Source organism: Peromyscus leucopus, chromosome 4 (assembly GCF_004664715.2).
Source record: "Peromyscus leucopus breed LL Stock chromosome 4, UCI_PerLeu_2.1, whole genome shotgun sequence".
Lineage (NCBI taxonomy): Eukaryota > Metazoa > Chordata > Mammalia > Rodentia > Cricetidae > Peromyscus > Peromyscus leucopus.
This window is the reverse complement of record NC_051066.1, coordinates 56,278,478-56,296,945: the sequence shown is the minus strand read 5'-3', so window position 1 is coordinate 56,296,945 and position 18,468 is coordinate 56,278,478. Positions and strand designations below refer to the sequence as shown.

Below are 18,468 nucleotides of genomic sequence, written 5' to 3'. Positions count from 1 at the left end.
AACAATTTTGAACTGTAAAAAAACTGCCATATAGTCACTGGCATTTTACTAACCCTCTGGCTAAAGTATTCCTTGAGTCTTGACATAACTTTGTGTTGTGCCTTTTTGTTTGCTTTCACTTCACTGCTTGTTGAGAATAGTATGCCAAAGGTTGAGGTTTCTTGTGAATGTCTCTGCTCTCCAGTTCTACTACAAGCAAATCCTTAATCTAAAAGCTGGAGAGATGGCTCAGTAGTTAAGAGCACGTACTTCTCTGGCAGGGGATCTGGGTTATGTTGATGCTTTCAGTCAGGGAGACATTTTGGTTCACTTAATGTGAACAATGGTGCATAGGAGTCTCTTGGCTACATTTTAATGAAATAAGCAGTGAGGCCTTTTATATCTTCACAGGATTAGAAGTATTCTCTTTTATTTGCACATTCTTTTAAGCAAATATCCATTTTGAAACTAAAAGTAGTTCTCTTCCAAATGCAAACATGTGGAACAAATTAGAAGGGATAGTGTTTATAAAACCATACCACTAAGACAAATGATATACAAAGACAATGCCATGTGTACTCCGGTGCTGTCTGCTTCCAGAAGGAATAGACAACATAGTGGAGAGTGGGGGTATTGGGCCCTTATCTGAAGATAAGAGCTTCGCTGTTAGTAATTCTTTTGTTTGCCATTGTGTGCCTTCCACTGGGAGTGGTCCATCCTTACAAAGAACGGCTAGAAGATGAGGTGACCTCCAAGGGTCCTCACAGCTCTACTTGAGCCTCCATAGATTTAAAGGCTCCTTTTAATATCATTGGTATACTTGGGACAACTTTGTGTTTGCACTGAAATCAAGCATGAAATTATTTGCATGTATTTCTGCAAAATGTCTTCCAAAGCTAATGAATTTGTGGGTGGCTAGGTTGGCACTAGACCACACCTTTAGATTTCTAGTCTCTCTTGTTGGCTGGAAGTGTCCTGCAAGATTAAAATGCTCTGTTGTCTAGTTGAACATATGCGATAGTTATTCTTCACTCTACCTCCTCTCCCCAGGGCACTCTGACTTGTCTTCTGTGTCACATAGACCTTCTGCCCATAAATAAACAATTTAGATTTTAGAAAAACGTCTAGCTGCAGGTTATCTCAGACCATTTGCAGATGTACACTATGTCACCCTACACTTTTCAAAATGCATCCTTAGCTTCCTGTTCAGAACTCTTAAATAATTGTGGCAGATTTAATATTACTCCTTGATGTGACTAGGGTGTATGAAGGTTTGATTTTCGAAGAGCCCATGCAGTCAGGTTTTGCTGAGAAGAAACCCTAGGGATTAATAAAACTAATTTGAAAGATTCTCTCACTTCAGCAAGAGCACAGCAAGAGCACAGTTTAAATATTTTAGGTCAGTTCAACATGGTGATTTTTTTGATATTGATCAGTATCCTCTGGTGAATACTATGTTTGTGAGCCAAAATGATATGGGGGTGGTTTCAGACACAGTCTGTGATAAACTTCTTAATTCTTAAATACAAATGTTTAATTTCAGATTAAATAATGGAAGCATGGCTCTCATAGCTGTACGGAACACTACTCGACCAGAATTTGTAAAGCACCTGAAGAGATACTCCAGTATAAAGAATCAGGTACAGCCGTTCCTTTTTGGTATGTTTTTGCAAAGTTCAAAATCATGGAGAGAAAGAGGCTTCAGAGAGTAACACCAGGTCTTGCCTCATGAAAAACTTTTTTTTTCTTCTGCCTACATTAATTCCTTTTTCCCCAGCCCCTCATTTAAAGTTTGAAATGTGTGTGCCATTTCCTCCTTTTGACATATGGGTTATACTTTTTTCCATTGTGCAAAGAAAAACCAAAATTCTAGGATTACATTGGAAAGTGAAGGAAGTTAAGGGTACAATTACACACGCACAAGCTGTTCTTCAGAGTGAAAAGTAGTGAAATCTGAGAGTTCCTTCTTTTTCATTTTACAGCAGCAGATTCTAAACTTGTGATGCTAAGATTTGACTGACATTTGTTTACCACCTGCTTCATATTCATGGATTGCAATAGATTTGCAGATATGTGCTTACCCATTTTATAGATGTTATTCAAAACGTATGTAGAGATACTTCCACTTAAGTGGTTAGACTGAAAGAGAAATGGTACCTATGATGAGCTATATCCTTGGGCTCGCACTATGCCCCAGCTGTTAGTCTGAAATACACAAGTGTGGCTGGAACACCCTGTAGACTGACACATTCTTAATGTTATAAATGGGGCTTGGATGTAGTTAGGAGAGGACACATGAGAGGAGGAGGGCAGTAAATCCAGCTAACCATCAGAGGCTGACTGTTGATCACACACTCTAGCAACAACTTGGGAGGGAGCAAGGGAGGAAGGGAGGGGGGAGGGAGGGAGGGAGGGAGGGAGGAGAGAGAGAGAGAGAGAGAGAGAGAGAGAGAGAGAGAGAGAGAGAGAGAGAGAGAGAGAGAGACTGTGTGTCTGTTTCTGCCTTTGGAAGCCACAAGAGGGCTTGTGTTAGAGTCAGGTGGTTGGGAGCTGTCTGACCTTTGTACTGGGAACCAGACTTGGGTCCTCTGGAAGGGCAGGAAGTACCCTTAACAGCTGAGCCACCTCTCCAGCCCTCCAGGTCCCCCATGTTTGACTCATAATTTCACACTACAATAAAGAATTACATTTATCTGGTATTTATAATCATATGTAATTCACATAATAATTTCTATAAATTATAAGCAAATATGGAAATATGATAGCATGTCATGCATTTGTTAAAAACTTTACCATGTAAGAAAGACTACATATATGTTATTTACAGTAGGATTCTCAGCTGTGTGATGATGAATCCGTAGCAGTACTAGTATGTGGGAAGGAAACAAATTGCAAATTGTTTTCACATTTCTTTCTCTGAGCCACATTTTCATGGCCGGAATGTCAATATTTGTGAACAGTTGTAGAACACATTGAAGATCACCTCACTATTTTTATAGTGACTCCCAACTCAATGAAATGGAGGATAAAACTACCCTTCAGGGTTTTTTCAAATGCACCCTCTTGCTGGATCTTCTCTCTCCCCACATTTCTTGTTCTCTGTGGTCACCTTTGGCAAGTGACTTTAAAACTTTTAAAAGAACTCTACCTTCTATGGATCCCGTCTCCTGGGTATTCTCTTTGTTCTCATTATTTCAACTGCTTGCTGTGTAAGCACACACTCTTCAAGGGTTGTCAGATCTGTAGGACCCCTGGGCTTCCCCTGGGCTGGAAGGTTTGTATGTGCCCCCCCCCAGGCCTCCCAGTCCAACAGACCCGTGGCTGACCTTGACTTTTCCCCTTCTGCACTCTCCCCACACTGCAGTCTCTCTGAAACCCTTGCCCCATCTCTTCACACGTTACCTCAACTGCATCTGTTAGTTCTCATTTTTATATTCCTCCCTCTTCTGAATCCAAACCTCCTTCTTTTCACTTCTATAGCTTCAGTTTCTTTGTCTTTTGATATTTTTTTTTTTGCAATTTTTGTTGAGCTTTCCTAAAATACCTGATTTCTCCTTCTCTTAACTCTTTACCAAGGACAGCATCCCATTTCCTCAGTATGTACTACATGGGTGTTGATAACCCATTTTCTCACCCTTTCAGTGCTAAAACTTGAGGAAGCTATCAGCTGGTTTACTTTTTCATGAGGCCACTGTCTCTTGGGAGCATGGTTCTTCTCTAACTGTATTTTCATGTAGCTGTCCCTTAGGACACATGAATCCCTTGAATTTTTCAATTAATTCAAACTTCCACCACTCACAAGGATACAAGTCATGTTGGGTTAGATCTATGTTTAATGTAGTTGTATGAAACCATATTTTCAAAAACAGTTGTGTTCTGAAAGACACTCAAGATTAGGACTTCAGCATATGAATTCTTGGATGGGGGACACAATTTATGTTGAACCTTTTTGCAATTGAGTTCTTCAAAGTAATTAAGATAGCCAATAATTTTCTTAGGAATACAGATACTAATCTGTAATCATTTCAAATTTTTAGAACAACGGCTTGGGAATTATCCCTTAATAAACATAGTCTCCCCTACCCTTTCTGCATATAAACCTCAAGGAAGCACAAAGTTCTGTAAGTTGTTTAAAACAAATTAAGGGCCAGTCTTTCCCCCAAAACCCTTAGTTTACATACAAAGTGTTGATGTAACTAACCGTCTTATTAAATAAGAAACACAGAAACAATGTAAAAGAGAAAGCCGAGAGGTCAGAGCTCAGAGCTAAAATCTCACCCTTCCTCCTGCGGTGTCCCAGCTTCCCGAAAAAGAGCTATATCCTGTCTGTTTGGTTTTTTTTATAGTATGTTGTTCTGTCTTCTCATTGGTTGTAAACCCAAACACATGACTGCCTCGTCACTGTCTGAATGTACAGCCCCCTAGGTCTTAAAGGCATATGTCTCCAATGCTGGCTGTATCCCTGAACACACAGAGATCTATGGGATTAAAGGCGTGTGCCACCACCGCCACACTCTGTCTATGGCTCTAATAGCTCTGACTCCCGGGCAACTTTATTTATTAACATACAATCAAAATCACATTTCAGTACAATTAGAATACCACCACAACAAAGAACAAAGGCCCAGGAGATATTGTAGCTTAAACTGTACAATAAATTGAGTTACACAGTGGAATCCATGGTCACCTCAGCTCCCAGCAACTCTGACCAGCCTGGATCTCAGTGAGGCTATTTGAGTCCTGACTACATTAGATTTCCCACACTGGGTATAAAGCTCTCAGTGCCTGCACCATCCTTACAGAAGCAACTGCATGACCACCCATTTCATTGGCGATGCATTTCTGTGAGTTAACCGAGAACAGCTGTGAGGGACTAAATCTCGTCTATTCCCTACCCCAGATATTCACGTCACCCTTCTTATCTTTGCATCTCATCCTACTTGGAAGAAGGTTCTATACAGATATAATTGAGGATTCATTGTTTCCTCAACCCCCAATAATTTACTTTGGCAAAGAAAAAAAAATGCAACTTGGACATCACCCAGTGACATTCGAGAATGGTTAATAACAACTATTTTGTCCTTTGTGTCCATTTGTTAAAACAGCAGGTGAAGACCTGGGAAATCGTATTTGATTGCCTTTTTCCTTTCTCTTGTGTACTGTCTATAAGTTTGGATTTAGGTTCTTTTGAATTTTAGGTTCTTTTGAATTAAATTCCAAGTGTGAAAGTTAATGCTCAAGTTTGTTTCATATTAGCTAAAGGTAACAATGAAGTCAGTGGGATCAATTGAAAAGTCTATCGTTAAATGGAAATTATAGCATTGTTATTGTTGGAAATTCTTCACAAGTATGAACTGTCTGTCATACAGTAGAGTTGATTGGACCTGGAAAGCTTCTGGAAAGAGGCATTCCCCCCCTCCCCGCCCCAGAAAACCTGGGCTATCTTGTCAGAGTTTCAAAATAATAAAAAATGTCAGTATGATGGTGAAACTTTCTTGTAATAAAGGGGAAACAAGGCATCACTATTATTTGCATTTGTTCTATTTAGTTCAATTTTCCCTTTGTGGAGACTTACACCATTGAAGAAGTAAAAATCCATCCAAGGGGTAAAAGCAATGGATACAACCAGCAGGAGGAGGGTGGCAATCTTGCAACTGTTCCAGAAAACGGATTTCCTTGGAATGTAGATGGTGACTTAATGGAAGCTGCATCCGAGGTCCACATTAGGTAAGCCCACTAGTTCACACTCGCTGTGCAGAATAGCAGACATAACGCTACTAACAGAATATGAGGTTCTTCCTCTTAACTGCCCGTATAGAAGATTAAAATCCAGTAAGTTAGCAAACTGTAAAAAGACACGCACACTGTTCAATAAATACAAATATGAGCATTTGTGCTGGCATTGCAAATCATTATTTTGCATAAGCTATACTGATAATGTGTTTACAATTTACAATGTTGGTCTTAGAGGGTAGTCTTAAGCCTTTTGGAAAGATAATATTTATAGTGCCACAGTTTCTAGTCGCCTCCCCCAAACTGGGCTGTAATACCATAATACTGTGTTGAACACTGCTTTTTTTTTTTTTATCAAGTCCTGTTTTGTTTTTTTTTTTTCAAGACAGCATATAAAGCAATGGGAGCTTTTTTTCGAGCTTTACAAAGCATTAACCACATTGTACATATTGACAAGAGTGCATGATGGGTATGAACAGTTGTAGGAGCCTACACACTCACTCCCAGTAAGCCCTCTGGCTTTTAGCAGGCTGAAGTGTATATGGAGCATCCCCAGATGGAATGTTCTCACAACTGCCTCTTCACAGAGGCATTGAAAGATATTAGCCAGGCTGGAAAGGTGATCGAGAAGGTTCTGGAATGGTCACAAATGTTGGAGTTTTGGTCCTTCAGCTTGCTGGCTTGTAGTCCTGCTTGTTGGTTGTTAATCTGTGCTTTATGTAACACACTCATGAGGTATGTGAAAAATAACAATGGCAGGTAAATGAAATAATCAGTTTTATATTATTCTTTATAGACTGCACCCAAGACTGATCAGGCTTTATGGAGGAAGCCTGGAAGAAATGAATGATTCCAAAGTAGCATGTAATTGCATATAAAAGAAATCTGTAAAGTAGAAATTTACTATGAAGGAATATGGTATGTAACATATACACAAATAGAAAATGCATTTTTGAATGAAAGTATCTGTTTAAAACATCTATCTTAATGTAATTAGAAATACTATCTAGGTTTTTGAAAATCAAGATAAATATATGAAATCAATGAAAAATCAAATTCTGATTTTTGGAAGGCATTTGTTGGATCTAATATAAACAACATTGTGCTATGTCAATATTGTTGAGGATATTTTTTGTTATTATTTTTTTTACAATTTTTTATAGCCTGATAAAATATAGATTTTATAAAATTTCAAACTCCACAAGGATCTAGTGATATAACCATGAACAACTACTTAATTAAAAAAAAATCTTTCCACTTAGGCTATTGTCCCCCAAGCCAACCTCAAAATGTCATCTTTTGAAGTAACAAGATTTTTAAGCTTATTATACAGGTACATTTCTAAGTTTACAATAAGTTTTATTTAAAAATATACATAAAGTATCTTTCTAACTGGGCAAAATTGTGGCCCAGGAGGTAGCTATGTTCCTTTGTACCCGAAAGGCTGGGGTTCGTTCAGTGGTCACACTTCTCAGTGTAATGATCCAAATTTAAATTTCCTCAGAGACCATCCTTTAAAAAGATAGGTCTAGACTGATATTGATCTTCATGTATTAACACAGATATCCTCATGAGATAACTACTTTAATTCTTATGAGACTATATATATGTACTTTTGTACAAAAAAAATAGCCCTTAAAAATAAAAACACTTAATTAAATATTTGTCTGTGCACACAGAGTTGATGCTTGCACTCTTTTACTCAAGTTTCCTCGCTCAGAAAATCTCTTCCAAACCCCAGCACAACCTGGTTCTCCAGGCGCAGTCAACAGGCAACTCTCATGAAATCAGGAAATCTGAGGAAGGGCCAGCTGGCAGCAGAGATTTCCTGTAAAGCAATCTTTCTTCTTAACAGTGAAGGCTGCCCTTTTATCCAACACATGTTCAAAATCTGGCCATAGCTTTCTTACACATAATATCCAGATGAAAATGTATATTTGTCAAACCACATATATGAAATAAATAGTACAAAAAATGATTATGTAAAACCCAAGTGGAAGATATTTCCCTTTAAAATAGAACCTTGTGTAACATCAAACATACTATCTCATGGAAATTTGATGTCACATTTATTATGTTACTGCATACAAGCTTCATTGGTGACTTGCAGTTCAGTCTATGAACTTGTTTCTCCATATGTATAACACTGTTTTTTTTTTTTTTTTTTTTTTTTTTTTTTTTTTTTTTTTTTTTTTTTTTTTAACAGTCCTGGTTAATATATATACTTAACCAGAAAAAGAAAAACAACAACATCCTAGTAGATATTCATGTTTGCTTAATTTGAAATAGTGAATGTTTTATGAAATATTGGTTCCCTAATCTTTCTTTGCAGTTTTAAATCACTAATGAGTTCATATTATATCAGCATGTAAAGGCTAAAGTGCAATATTTATAATCTGTTATGAGGATAAAATTCTTAAGAATTGGTTTTACAAATAAAATTTTGAAAAAAATATTCCTGGGCACTCTTGATAAAAGAAAAAAGTAGAGTGATAATTGTCTCTTTTAGAAAAGTGTATATACATGCAAAAACAAGTCCAGAGGGGGCCGCTTGTCCAGGAGCCACACTTGTCCAGAAGCCATCCTGCTCTGCATCGATATTGTTCACCAGGCATTAAAAATTTGTATCTGCTGAATAAAAGGGCCATAGGGACACAGCCCAATGATGATGTGCCACCAATGAAAATCTTCAAATCCACTGTTGTAAAATGATGTATCCATTAGAAAATCTGGAACCAGCTTTTTGAAAAACTCTAAATGGCTTCAAAGATCATCATCATACTTTGAAAATGTCTCAAAGATGTATTTGAAACCAACAAGTGCCCATTATGTAGCATTTATTTCACTGACGTGGGCACGTGTAGTCAATATCTCCTTGAAAGACTATTCCTTTTAAGTCCATCTGGCTTAATCTGGAGTTTCTTTCAAGTCATCTTCAGAAGTTCACTTCTCTTGAGTAAGTCAAGAGCTTTAGTGTTTTTCTCTACTGATCCATTTGACTGCTGGAAAGCAGCCTTTCTGTATTTTCTTTCTTGGAGATATTTATTCCCTGCATTAAGACATAGTATGTCACAAGTACATGGAAAAAGAGAAATTATCCTGGGTCTTATGAACAGGATCTTTCCCTAACCTACCTGAGTCTTTGTTCAGTTCTCTTAATTTAAAAGTCTTCAATCATCGTTGTTTTTGCTGTTGACATAACTCCAGCTGTCTCTCCTATTTTCTTCTTGTAGAATAGATTTGTACTGCCTTTTAAAGAACCCAGCCTGAAAACAGATTAGATAACAAGCATATAGTTCTGAACCAATAATATGCACATCAAATATCTAATCAGTGTAGAATACTTTTAAAACTATGTCCCAGGCTACATGAGCTGTGAAGAGAGTGTAAAGATGGTCAGCATGGAGCATGCTGGGTTAACTCTGGACTTGGCAGTAATATATACACACTCCACCACAAATTGATATTCAACATTATATGCATTTTTCCAAATGGACTCTTGAAATTAGAATAACTCTTAAATCAGTATTAGACATTCAGTTAGGGACAATAAAGACATTCTGAGTAGTTTAACTATTGGTAATTATTAAAGGTAGACTGTCCATAAAAGACAAGAAATTAATAATTGTTAAAGGATTACCTTCCACATAACACATGAAATTAGTAAAAGTACAATAAGTCCAAGCAGCAAGCTGCTGGTAATGATCACAATGGTGAAATGCCATTTGGGTCTTTGGTGATGAAGCCCTTCCAAGAGAACCTGTGCAAGCAGAGCAAACACACACTCAGAAACAGCAGCGTTGATGTTTCCCTTGAAAGCCTCCCAGGAGCCTACAGAGACCAGCGCTCCCCACCCGGTCCTGTTCCTAGTCTCAGCCCAAAGAAGCAGAAACAGTGAGCAGAATGGGCTCCATGGCTCTTCCTCTCATCCTCCCCATGCTCACTGCTGCCAAACTGCTCTCTGTGAACTTCCCATCAGTTGTGGAAAGTGGGTAAGGGGTTGAAAGTCCTCTATGACCTGGTCACACACTGACTCCTGACTTGGAGTAGTGCCAAAAGGCACTACTTACAAATACCCTCTAACTGTTTTCATACAGCACCTAAGAGGGCAGTCTTACATGGGCAATGTTCTCATCCTTATTTAGCTCAATGACTTTTGGGTGTGGCTCTGGAAACGCTGTTGCTTTTATTTCAAACTTGAGTGATGAAGTCTCATCCTGTTTTGAAAAGAAATAATCAACAGAGTTTGATTTGTAGTTTATTTCATGAAGACATGTCAATATAAATACCACCTTTGCTATCTAGAATTTCTGTAACTTACTGAACTATAATGACTTCCTTTGGGCTCAAAGGTATGACCAACTATTTCATGGAACCCCTTTTACTCAATGTGGCCATGTTGCAAATCACTTGATTTAAATATTTTTTGCCAGGTTATTGTATACAATAAGTTATTGATGAGCAATATAATTTTTCTCAGTAATATTAAATTTTATCCACAAACAAGTGTTCTTGACCTGGTAAGCATTCCCTCAGGTTTGTCTTTCATTTGTTTCTGAATGAAATACACGCATCCTACTTAGTGTCTTGGTGATAACATCTTGTGCTAATGATAATAAAATCTAATTGTATGATCATCTGTGGGTGAATTCTGAGCTTTAGTATTTCAAGTAGGGAGTTTGTAACAGAATCCATAAAGCTTGGAGATCTGTGAAAGGGCTTTACAGATTCCATGAATATTTAAAAATACATTCATTTGTACATTTGTAGGGGTGAGTAAGAATACAGTATTTAGATATAATTTTAAAAATAAATAATACCATTTCTTTGCCTTTATGCACATATGGAGAGAGATAACAATTTGTTGGAAGTGGTATTCCTCCATCTCTGGAGTGTTGGAATTGCAGACTTGAGTCACCACACACAGGTTCAGTTGATAGATTTTGACGTTTTAGTTTGCTCTTCTTTGAAATCAAATTTTAATTTTACTTCTTGGTTTTAGGATTCCAACGTTATATTTTAAAGGATGATTTAAGGCTATATGACTGAAAGGGAGTCAAGTTCCTCTGTTTACTTAAGGTTCCTAGAGAGTAGCATGCTTTCTAAACCAAACCTAACAACTCCACAGTTCATCTCTGTCAGTTGATGCAATGAAAATGAGATTTGGACTTTATTCTCAAATTATATTCTCCTCTCTGTATTTGTTGAATGTTGCCATACTATCCTGTCTATGTAAACATGACCCAGTTTATAGATCTATGTCACAAAGTTATCTGATTTTAGACTCACCATTTCCAAGAGGGATGGCCGACCTTCCAGCTGGATGTGAACGCTGGCTTCTTTCCCACTTTCCATTTTCCCAAAATTGCATAAGAAATTTAAACAGTGTAGATCGACTTTCATGCAATACTTGAAGAGAATGTAAAAACACTGCATTAAAATTTTCTACATTTAAAAAATTAACAGCTGGAGAAGACGGCTTCAGTAGATAGAACGCCTGCCAATAAGCATGAGGATAAATAAGAGTTTGAATGCCCCGATCCTGTGAAAAACTGGAGGGAGATTGCCTGTGCCTATAAATCCCACTGCTTTGACCACAAGATAGGAGGTGGAGAGGAGAGACCTTTCAAGGGGCAGCTAGCCTCAAGCATGGTAGAAGGGAAGCGCCGACCCCTGAGGTTGCTCTTTGAACACCATGCACGCACTGCAACACGCCTGTATTTTCTCAAAAAAAAATTTAAATATGAATTTTAAATTTCAAAACATACTTTATATAAATTAAAAATCTCCTTACTGTGCCAGCAAGATGGCTCAGCAGCAGGTCAAAGTACTTGCTGCCAAACCTGAAGACCTAAGTTCAAATCCCCAGAACCTACAGGATGGTAGAAGAGAACTGTCTCCTGCAAGTTGTCCTCTGCCTCCCACAGGCACACATGACATTCTTTCCTATATGCACTCACAGAACTGAATACGATAAAGTGTTTTTAAATATCCTTAATGGCGTTGAGAAAACTGTCCTTTTTATAAACATCATCTTTCCTTCATAGCACTTAAAACTCTTCTTGCTTTAAATAAAACAAGCATTTTTTTTGTCTCCTAAATTATAACAAAGTATTCAAAGTGTAACATGTGTTTCTATCATTCTTAGTAACTGAACCTTCTGGGACAAGATGAAAAGTAAGATTTGTAATTAGAGTCTCCCCCAGTTACACACTCTGTTTCTTGCTGCATAACCTCTCCAGTTTCTCTTATAAAGTCACCAAAATGGAAAGAGTGAGAATCTCGTGCTATAAATATTGCTGCCCAGGTGACTTGGTGTCAGGAGGGTTCTGTACAATGTCTGGGTGGCACATGGGAGGCACTTGTTAAGCAATGAAACCCCATAACACACATTTAACCCCAGCACTGTGTCATGCCTGTTCTTTACCCGTGGGAATATCGCCTAGGCTTGTATCCCTTACCATTCCTGGTAGCTCAAGCCACCATTGAATTTGCTTTTAAATGTTTTAGTTTGAAATGCCTATCTGAAGGATGGAAACTTACCAAGAGTCTCTTATCAGTCTTTGAGAAGAATTTGAGTATGTCTGTCAAGGTCTCTGCTACACCATTTTGCTGTCCGGATGCACACTCTCTTCCATAGTGTTTAAAATGGCATTGCCCAGTAGTTGCCTAAAGACAGAAAAAAAAAAAAAAATCACCTGTCTTTGGAGAGAGCTCACACAACCTGACTTTAAAAGTTTTGATCGATTGCTTTTACTAAAATACAGTAAGCACCTCCAAAACTGTGAAAGTATTTTTGACAGAATTATTTGTGAAAGAATAAATCTCTGGTAAGTCCACAAACAAAATCCTAACCAAATTACAACAGGTCCTAGGTTGACAACATGGTCTGTCTTTACTGAAATGGGGAAGAAAAATGGCAAGTGAACATTAGCCTCATCTGGTTTCACAGAACAAAATATGATAAAACTACAGATCCTAACACCTAAATCTGGAATTCAAGTAAATTTTCAAAACAAGATTTCAAACTCCCTGACGTAGGCTTTTCTGGTGATTGCTATTGATTGAGACTCGGAGGTAAAAAGAAATCTCACGAACATGAGAACATCGGCATGAGAACTGATTCAAATGTGTCCTTAGAGGGGGCTTCCCTTCCTGTCCTTGCCATAGTGGCTTCATGCTTGTGCAACATTCTACTAACTATATCTCCACAGGTTCATGTCCCAAAGAAAGTGATGTAAGACAATTAATAAAGAAGGAAGAAGCAGGTTTTCTGATTGTGTATGAGAATGCGGGTGCTGCTTCTGGCTACAGTCCTGAAGAAATGTATTATATTCAAGGTCCTCTCAGTGAATGCATGTGGAACTCACAGTATTGAGGGGGACTGAGGTGTATAGGAATCTCCATCTTCACAACTGTCCTCAGGATAAAGGGTTGGTACTTAAGATACTTAATATAGGTCAGACAAAGGGTCACCGTTTTACCTGAACATCTAAAACGTTGAAGAGCTTATCAGTTTGAGGGAGAAAAGAATTGGGTACCATTATTTCCACACTAACGTTTGGAGCCATGCTAATGCCAGTGTTTATAACCTGAAAAAGAAAGAAAAGAATTTAAAAATCCTTTTCATAATTATAAATGCAGAAGTACTAGCCGAAATGGAGGATGTATAGCTGGCAGATACACAACAAAGCAGGCAGACTATCCATAGTCATAATTTTTCCAGTTTAACCAGTTCAAATAGCCCCTCCAACATATGCCTGCTTTTCCTTTCTCTGGCCCAGTTTCATTATGTAATCCAAGATTTGTGTTCTATACAGTGCTATACTACTCAAACAATGCTTGAACAGTGCTTTTGACTAGAACAAACACTTTTGTAGACATTCCCTCTTAACACCTGTGACCAACCAAAAGTTTTGCTTAATGGCTAAATTTTCAAAAGATGAGTTTTTATTAGTATATTAATACTTCTATATGATAGTATTTTTTTGAACTTAAAAGAAAAAGAAAGGTTATTCAATACTGATGAAGCTTGTCCTAATCCTGAAGCCTGCCTGGATGACAGACCAACCACGTTGATCCTGGAGAAAGGTAAGGTAAATGCTTCCATTACATACGTGGTAATGTTGGGCTGGTTAAGGAGCCTCAACCAACTCTAGATTTCCTGATTTACCCCCAACCACGTTTTCCCTTGACTTGTCTGCCTTGAATGCATCTTCAGAAGGGTCAAGAGATCCCCAAACTCTGCCTGTTCCAAGTGTTCACATATCTTAGAAAATCTGGGACAAGAAAAATGAGAAAAACAACAGTAGCCTAAGAGGAAAGGGCAGCCAGCCAGTCACTAAGGCTGAGGGACACTGTGGGGACAGGAATCCCCCTGGAGCAAGGCATCAAGACCAATCCTTTCTCCCTTCCCATATATTACAAACATCAACAAAACCATCTTTGCTTACGTGGAAAGTGAAGTTCAGCTTCTCTGCCAGGCATGTTTCTGGCTCATTCTCTTCACTTGATCCATACACAAATGAGGTTGGGTTCACAAACCTGCCGGAAATAAGGTCAGCTTGAATGTACTATCTTTTTGATGAGGGTCTGGACAGTCTGTCTTTAGAGTTGGAATATAGCATGTTTAAAAGGCAACACAACATCCTTTTGGTTCCTTGGTCAGATACAAGCTCTAATTGATGAAACAGGAAGGCCGTGTGCTCTGTCCCGGGGGGGGGGGGGGGGACATGCCTATTCTAACCAATATACGTACTTGTCTTTCCCACACCTGCTGGCTTGAGCCATCTGCACTTTTTTCAGACCTAAAATGATTCATGCAAAGTTGGCAAGCCTGAGCCAAAGCCTTAACTTTACCTCCGGGGTGTGGTAGCTCCATCTAACCTGTTTATTACTTCTTGATGGCTGCTGCTGCTGAACCTCAAATTTCTGGGAACAAGCCAAGCACCAACTTATAAGACAAAGCTTTTGCTAGGATGCAAGATTTTTGACTTTTGAATCCCGCCATTAGATAAATGGATGCTGAGCAACAAGCACTGAGAAGGTGCCGTTCTGGGGAAGTCCCTACTGCACAAGTCACTCACATGTAGCTGCTAATAATAGGTGGTTTGAAATTAGGAATCCAGGAGGCAGGAAAAGTATTAGAAATAATCCAGCAACACATACTTGTGCAGTTTAATACTTGTTATCTTTGTCCCAAATACTAACATGTGAAAAGTGGAAATGGAAGTGCTCATCTTGTGAAAAATTGAGGAGTGTGCATACTCCCTGCTAGGAGACATGAATCAGCTTTGATTTGCTTTACCACTGACTCTCAGGGCCTGCTTTTCTGAGAAGGACCACTCCCTCCCTCCTTCATACAACTGATACTCAATTCCATCAGTTACAGAAAATGACCTTTTACTCAGTTGGACGCCTTCTTCATGCATGTTTAAAATGATGGAGGGATGTGTTATATTTAAAGCAATAAATAAAATGCATTTGCCCATTTTATTCTGTTAATTCATATCTTCTAGTGTTTTTAAAATGTATGTATGCACCTAGCACGAAGAGGGAAGTGGCCCATGAGTCCTCATCCCTAACTCAAAAGCTGTGGACAGCTAAGGCTTTCTGGGGAGGGAGAGTCAGTATTCTTTAATGCATGTGCTGCAGGTAGGTTGACCATATTTCAGTGAATGGCCCCACACTCAGGAATACAAAGGCAGCATAAATTAGAGGGTTTTTTTTAATAACATAAATTTCTGTTTAGAAAGGTAGAGTGGATCTGGGTGGAGTTAGGGGGAGCAGTTGATGGATGAATATGATCGACATACATTGGATGAAATACTCAAAGAGTTAAATGTTTGTAGTGTAGTGATTACTGGGCATGCTGGTACATGTGTATAGAGTTAACATTCAGGATGCAGAGCCAGGATGATCACCAAAACCAAAAGAATATCCTTCTGACTATACAAGTTGCAGTCCAGTCCAGACCACACAGAGAGAAACGCTTGTCTCAAAAACAACAAAAATGTTTAAGACACAGACTAATAGCTTGAAAAACTGCCAGTGGAGTCATTGCAGGTTTTGGTATTCCCCTTATTCATTCTCTAGTCACACATTTTGAATCAGAGAAGGATCCACTCAGAAATCACTAAAACCACAAGAAAACAATAAGCCTGCCCCAGGGTTCTGACAGAGGAGCACTCTCCGGGTTCAAGAATAGACAGGACACACCTCACAGCCTGCTCTCTCACGCCTTAGTCATTTGCCACACAGGTAGATGTGGGCTCTGGAGAGCTGCAGTTTGGCTAAGTGCACAGTTCTTTGTGTCTCCCCTACCATGGCCACCGGGTGCCGCGCCGGAAGCTGCATACTACACAACTCTGCGCCCCTTGTTTGCAAACTGCAGGATGACCGTGGCCCACTGAAAGCTTATTGGGGCTCTTCCAGTACAAAATCTCTAGCAGCTGGCCACGAGTTTGATGTAGCATCAGAGCCGATTAGAGAGTGGATTAAAATAATGAATCGCCAATCAAGCAACTGCACTCGGAGGCAATCACAGAGACACAGTATCTTTTCCACTTACACATGCTCAAACACACTTCCTTCACTAATATAAGAAAAAAAGCAGGAGTGAAAGTCCTCTCTAATCCAGAGGCGTCTGTCTCTACTTACCCGTGAACAGTCAGCATAACTTCATACCTTAGAGGTATTGCTAATGTCACTTTGTTATCCTTCACCTTGTCCATTTCTCCTTCATTTTCACTGTAGAAACAGAAGACCATGTGAGAACCCAGCCTCAGAGAGCATGACCTGCATACCGTGCAGACTTAATAGAGGGCTGTCTGGTAACATTGGGGGAGGTAGGACTAGAAAGAGAAACGGCAACAGGACATTTTCCTTTGGTAGAAACTGCTCTCTTCATTTCCACTGTTGCTGCTTATAGACAATTATCAGAGCACGGCTTTATGGATCCCTGAAAGCCATCTCCAGAATGTGGCATGTCCTTTATGACAGTTAATTCTTGCACACTGAACCATACCAGGAGGCCTGCACAATGATGCTGAGGTCCTCATCTGCCCGGCTGAGTGAGCTCACATCCAGGAGAAAGCTAATATCTACCTGCAAAGCAGAGGAAAAGACCCATTTTTTAATCTAAAATGCATTTTTATGGATTGAAATATTTTCATTGTCCTTAATAGATTTTGTTGTTTCTCAAGGATAGAGAGTGGACTACTCTAGATGAGGCAGAAGCTCCACCCTTCACTCGGTAGCAAGACACAGAAACTGTTGGGTTGGGTTCAAAGCGCAAGCATTTCCACGCATCACTTTCAGAAACAAAGCCTTCTCTAGATGTAAAGACTGGCAGGCCCAGACGGACACCATTAGGAACGCTTTAACAACTTGGTTGTGGACTGTTGCCAAAAACACCTTTTTTGTATAGCAGAGGTAACATGCCTGGCAGACAGGGCCACCTGGGATGGGGGTGGGGGTGTTGGAAAAGAGCGAACAGGCAAACATTCTGATTGACACATTTACTTGCCTGTCTTGACATAACCGCTTCCCTGCTCACCCCCACCCCCGACCCCAAACAATGAACGTTCCTAAGAATATGAACACAAGGCCCAAACACGTCAGGACACTTTGGTCTCACTCAGCTTCACAGCTAAGTTCAAAAATAGATTTTTAATGCGACACAAAGGTAGGAGAAGGTAGAAAAACACATTCCTATTGGCAAATGAAAATCACAAACACTAAACGCTTACTCTTGAGAGACGATCCACATATATGTAGCCAAGGCTGCAGGCAAGTTTCACCATGCCAGAGCTCTCTTTCACCTCACAGTTTATTTGTTTCTCTTCCTAAAGGAAAAAATAAAACAATTAATCGGGGGAGAAAGAGAGTTAGACATTCATAACATATGTTTAGGGATGGCTTTTAAAAATGTTGTCTTAGGAAACAATTTTCTGCTTAGCTTGGGAATAATATGTAGACTTATAATAGAAGATACAGATGTGTATACATAAGCAATATGCATATACTAATACCCATGTAATTCTCCATAAACAGCTCCTGGGTGTGAGCTCTCCTGTTTCCCACTTGAGGAAATTCTTGAAATATTAGGGAACAAGAAAACCACAAGGTCTGTATTTCCTCTGTGTGATATAAATGAAATCTGTTTAAAGCATTTAATTGTAGTATGGTAATCCTAATAGAAATATATCAAAGGATAGGCTCTGAGTACTTAGAATTTCTCCTGTTCCTTTTGAAGTAGCTGCTCAGTGATGTGGAGAAAGTGTAAATGGCTCCTTTTAAAAGGTGAAAGGTCCCTGGGACTGACTGGCAAGAGGATGTGGAGATAGCAAGGCAAATGTGCCAGAGGCTTTTCTCTTTGCAACTCAACCTTACTAATACTTCACTGATGGACTAAAGTGACAATAATTGGAGTGCTGTGGTAACATACATCTATGTGTGTACTCCAGGACCTGACTTGAAAAGAGGATTTCAGGACTGAGGAAGGCTGATAGTTCAGAAGTACTGGATGAAGGTTGAGAGCCTCAACTTAAAACATAGAGCAGGAATCCTGGGTTCATTAGCATGGAGGATGCTTCAAGATGAGCATTGTCAGCATCTTAAAAACATGTGTCAGGAATGAAGTAGTGGCACCCCAGGAGAAAGAAGAAAGCTAACATCTTTCCACTTAGGCCCCAAGGAACTTGTGTTTCAGAGTTAGGGAAAAAGGATGTCTCAAAATAACTCAGTGATGTTGAA

General features: G+C 39.1%; 2 protein-coding genes across 2 annotated transcripts in view; one reads left to right on the top strand and one right to left on the bottom strand.

Annotated features, from left to right (window-relative positions):
* The window catches only part of Cerkl (ceramide kinase like), a 96,252-nt gene extending 89,640 nt beyond the window's left edge, over window positions 1-6,612 (top strand). The window contains exons 11-13 of the mRNA XM_028884599.2: window positions 1,523-1,619; window positions 5,528-5,706; window positions 6,509-6,612. Coding sequence (XP_028740432.1) covers window positions 1,523-1,619; window positions 5,528-5,706; window positions 6,509-6,590 — 358 coding nt within the window. The 3' untranslated portion in view covers window positions 6,591-6,612. The remainder of the gene's footprint in view (window positions 1-1,522; window positions 1,620-5,527; window positions 5,707-6,508) is intronic.
* A 1,152-nt stretch (window positions 6,613-7,764) lies between these two features.
* Window positions 7,765-18,468, bottom strand: part of Itga4 (integrin subunit alpha 4) — a 72,647-nt gene continuing 61,943 nt past the window's right edge. Inside the window, exons 19-28 of the mRNA XM_028884598.2 lie at window positions 17,463-17,558; window positions 16,739-16,818; window positions 16,372-16,461; window positions 14,166-14,256; window positions 13,197-13,304; window positions 12,256-12,381; window positions 11,002-11,121; window positions 9,831-9,929; window positions 9,353-9,472; window positions 7,765-8,978 (exon numbers count right to left, since the gene is read on the bottom strand). Of these exons, the coding sequence (XP_028740431.1) occupies window positions 8,883-8,978; window positions 9,353-9,472; window positions 9,831-9,929; window positions 11,002-11,121; window positions 12,256-12,381; window positions 13,197-13,304; window positions 14,166-14,256; window positions 16,372-16,461; window positions 16,739-16,818; window positions 17,463-17,558 (1,026 nt within the window). The 3' untranslated portion in view covers window positions 7,765-8,882. The remainder of the gene's footprint in view (window positions 8,979-9,352; window positions 9,473-9,830; window positions 9,930-11,001; window positions 11,122-12,255; window positions 12,382-13,196; window positions 13,305-14,165; window positions 14,257-16,371; window positions 16,462-16,738; window positions 16,819-17,462; window positions 17,559-18,468) is intronic.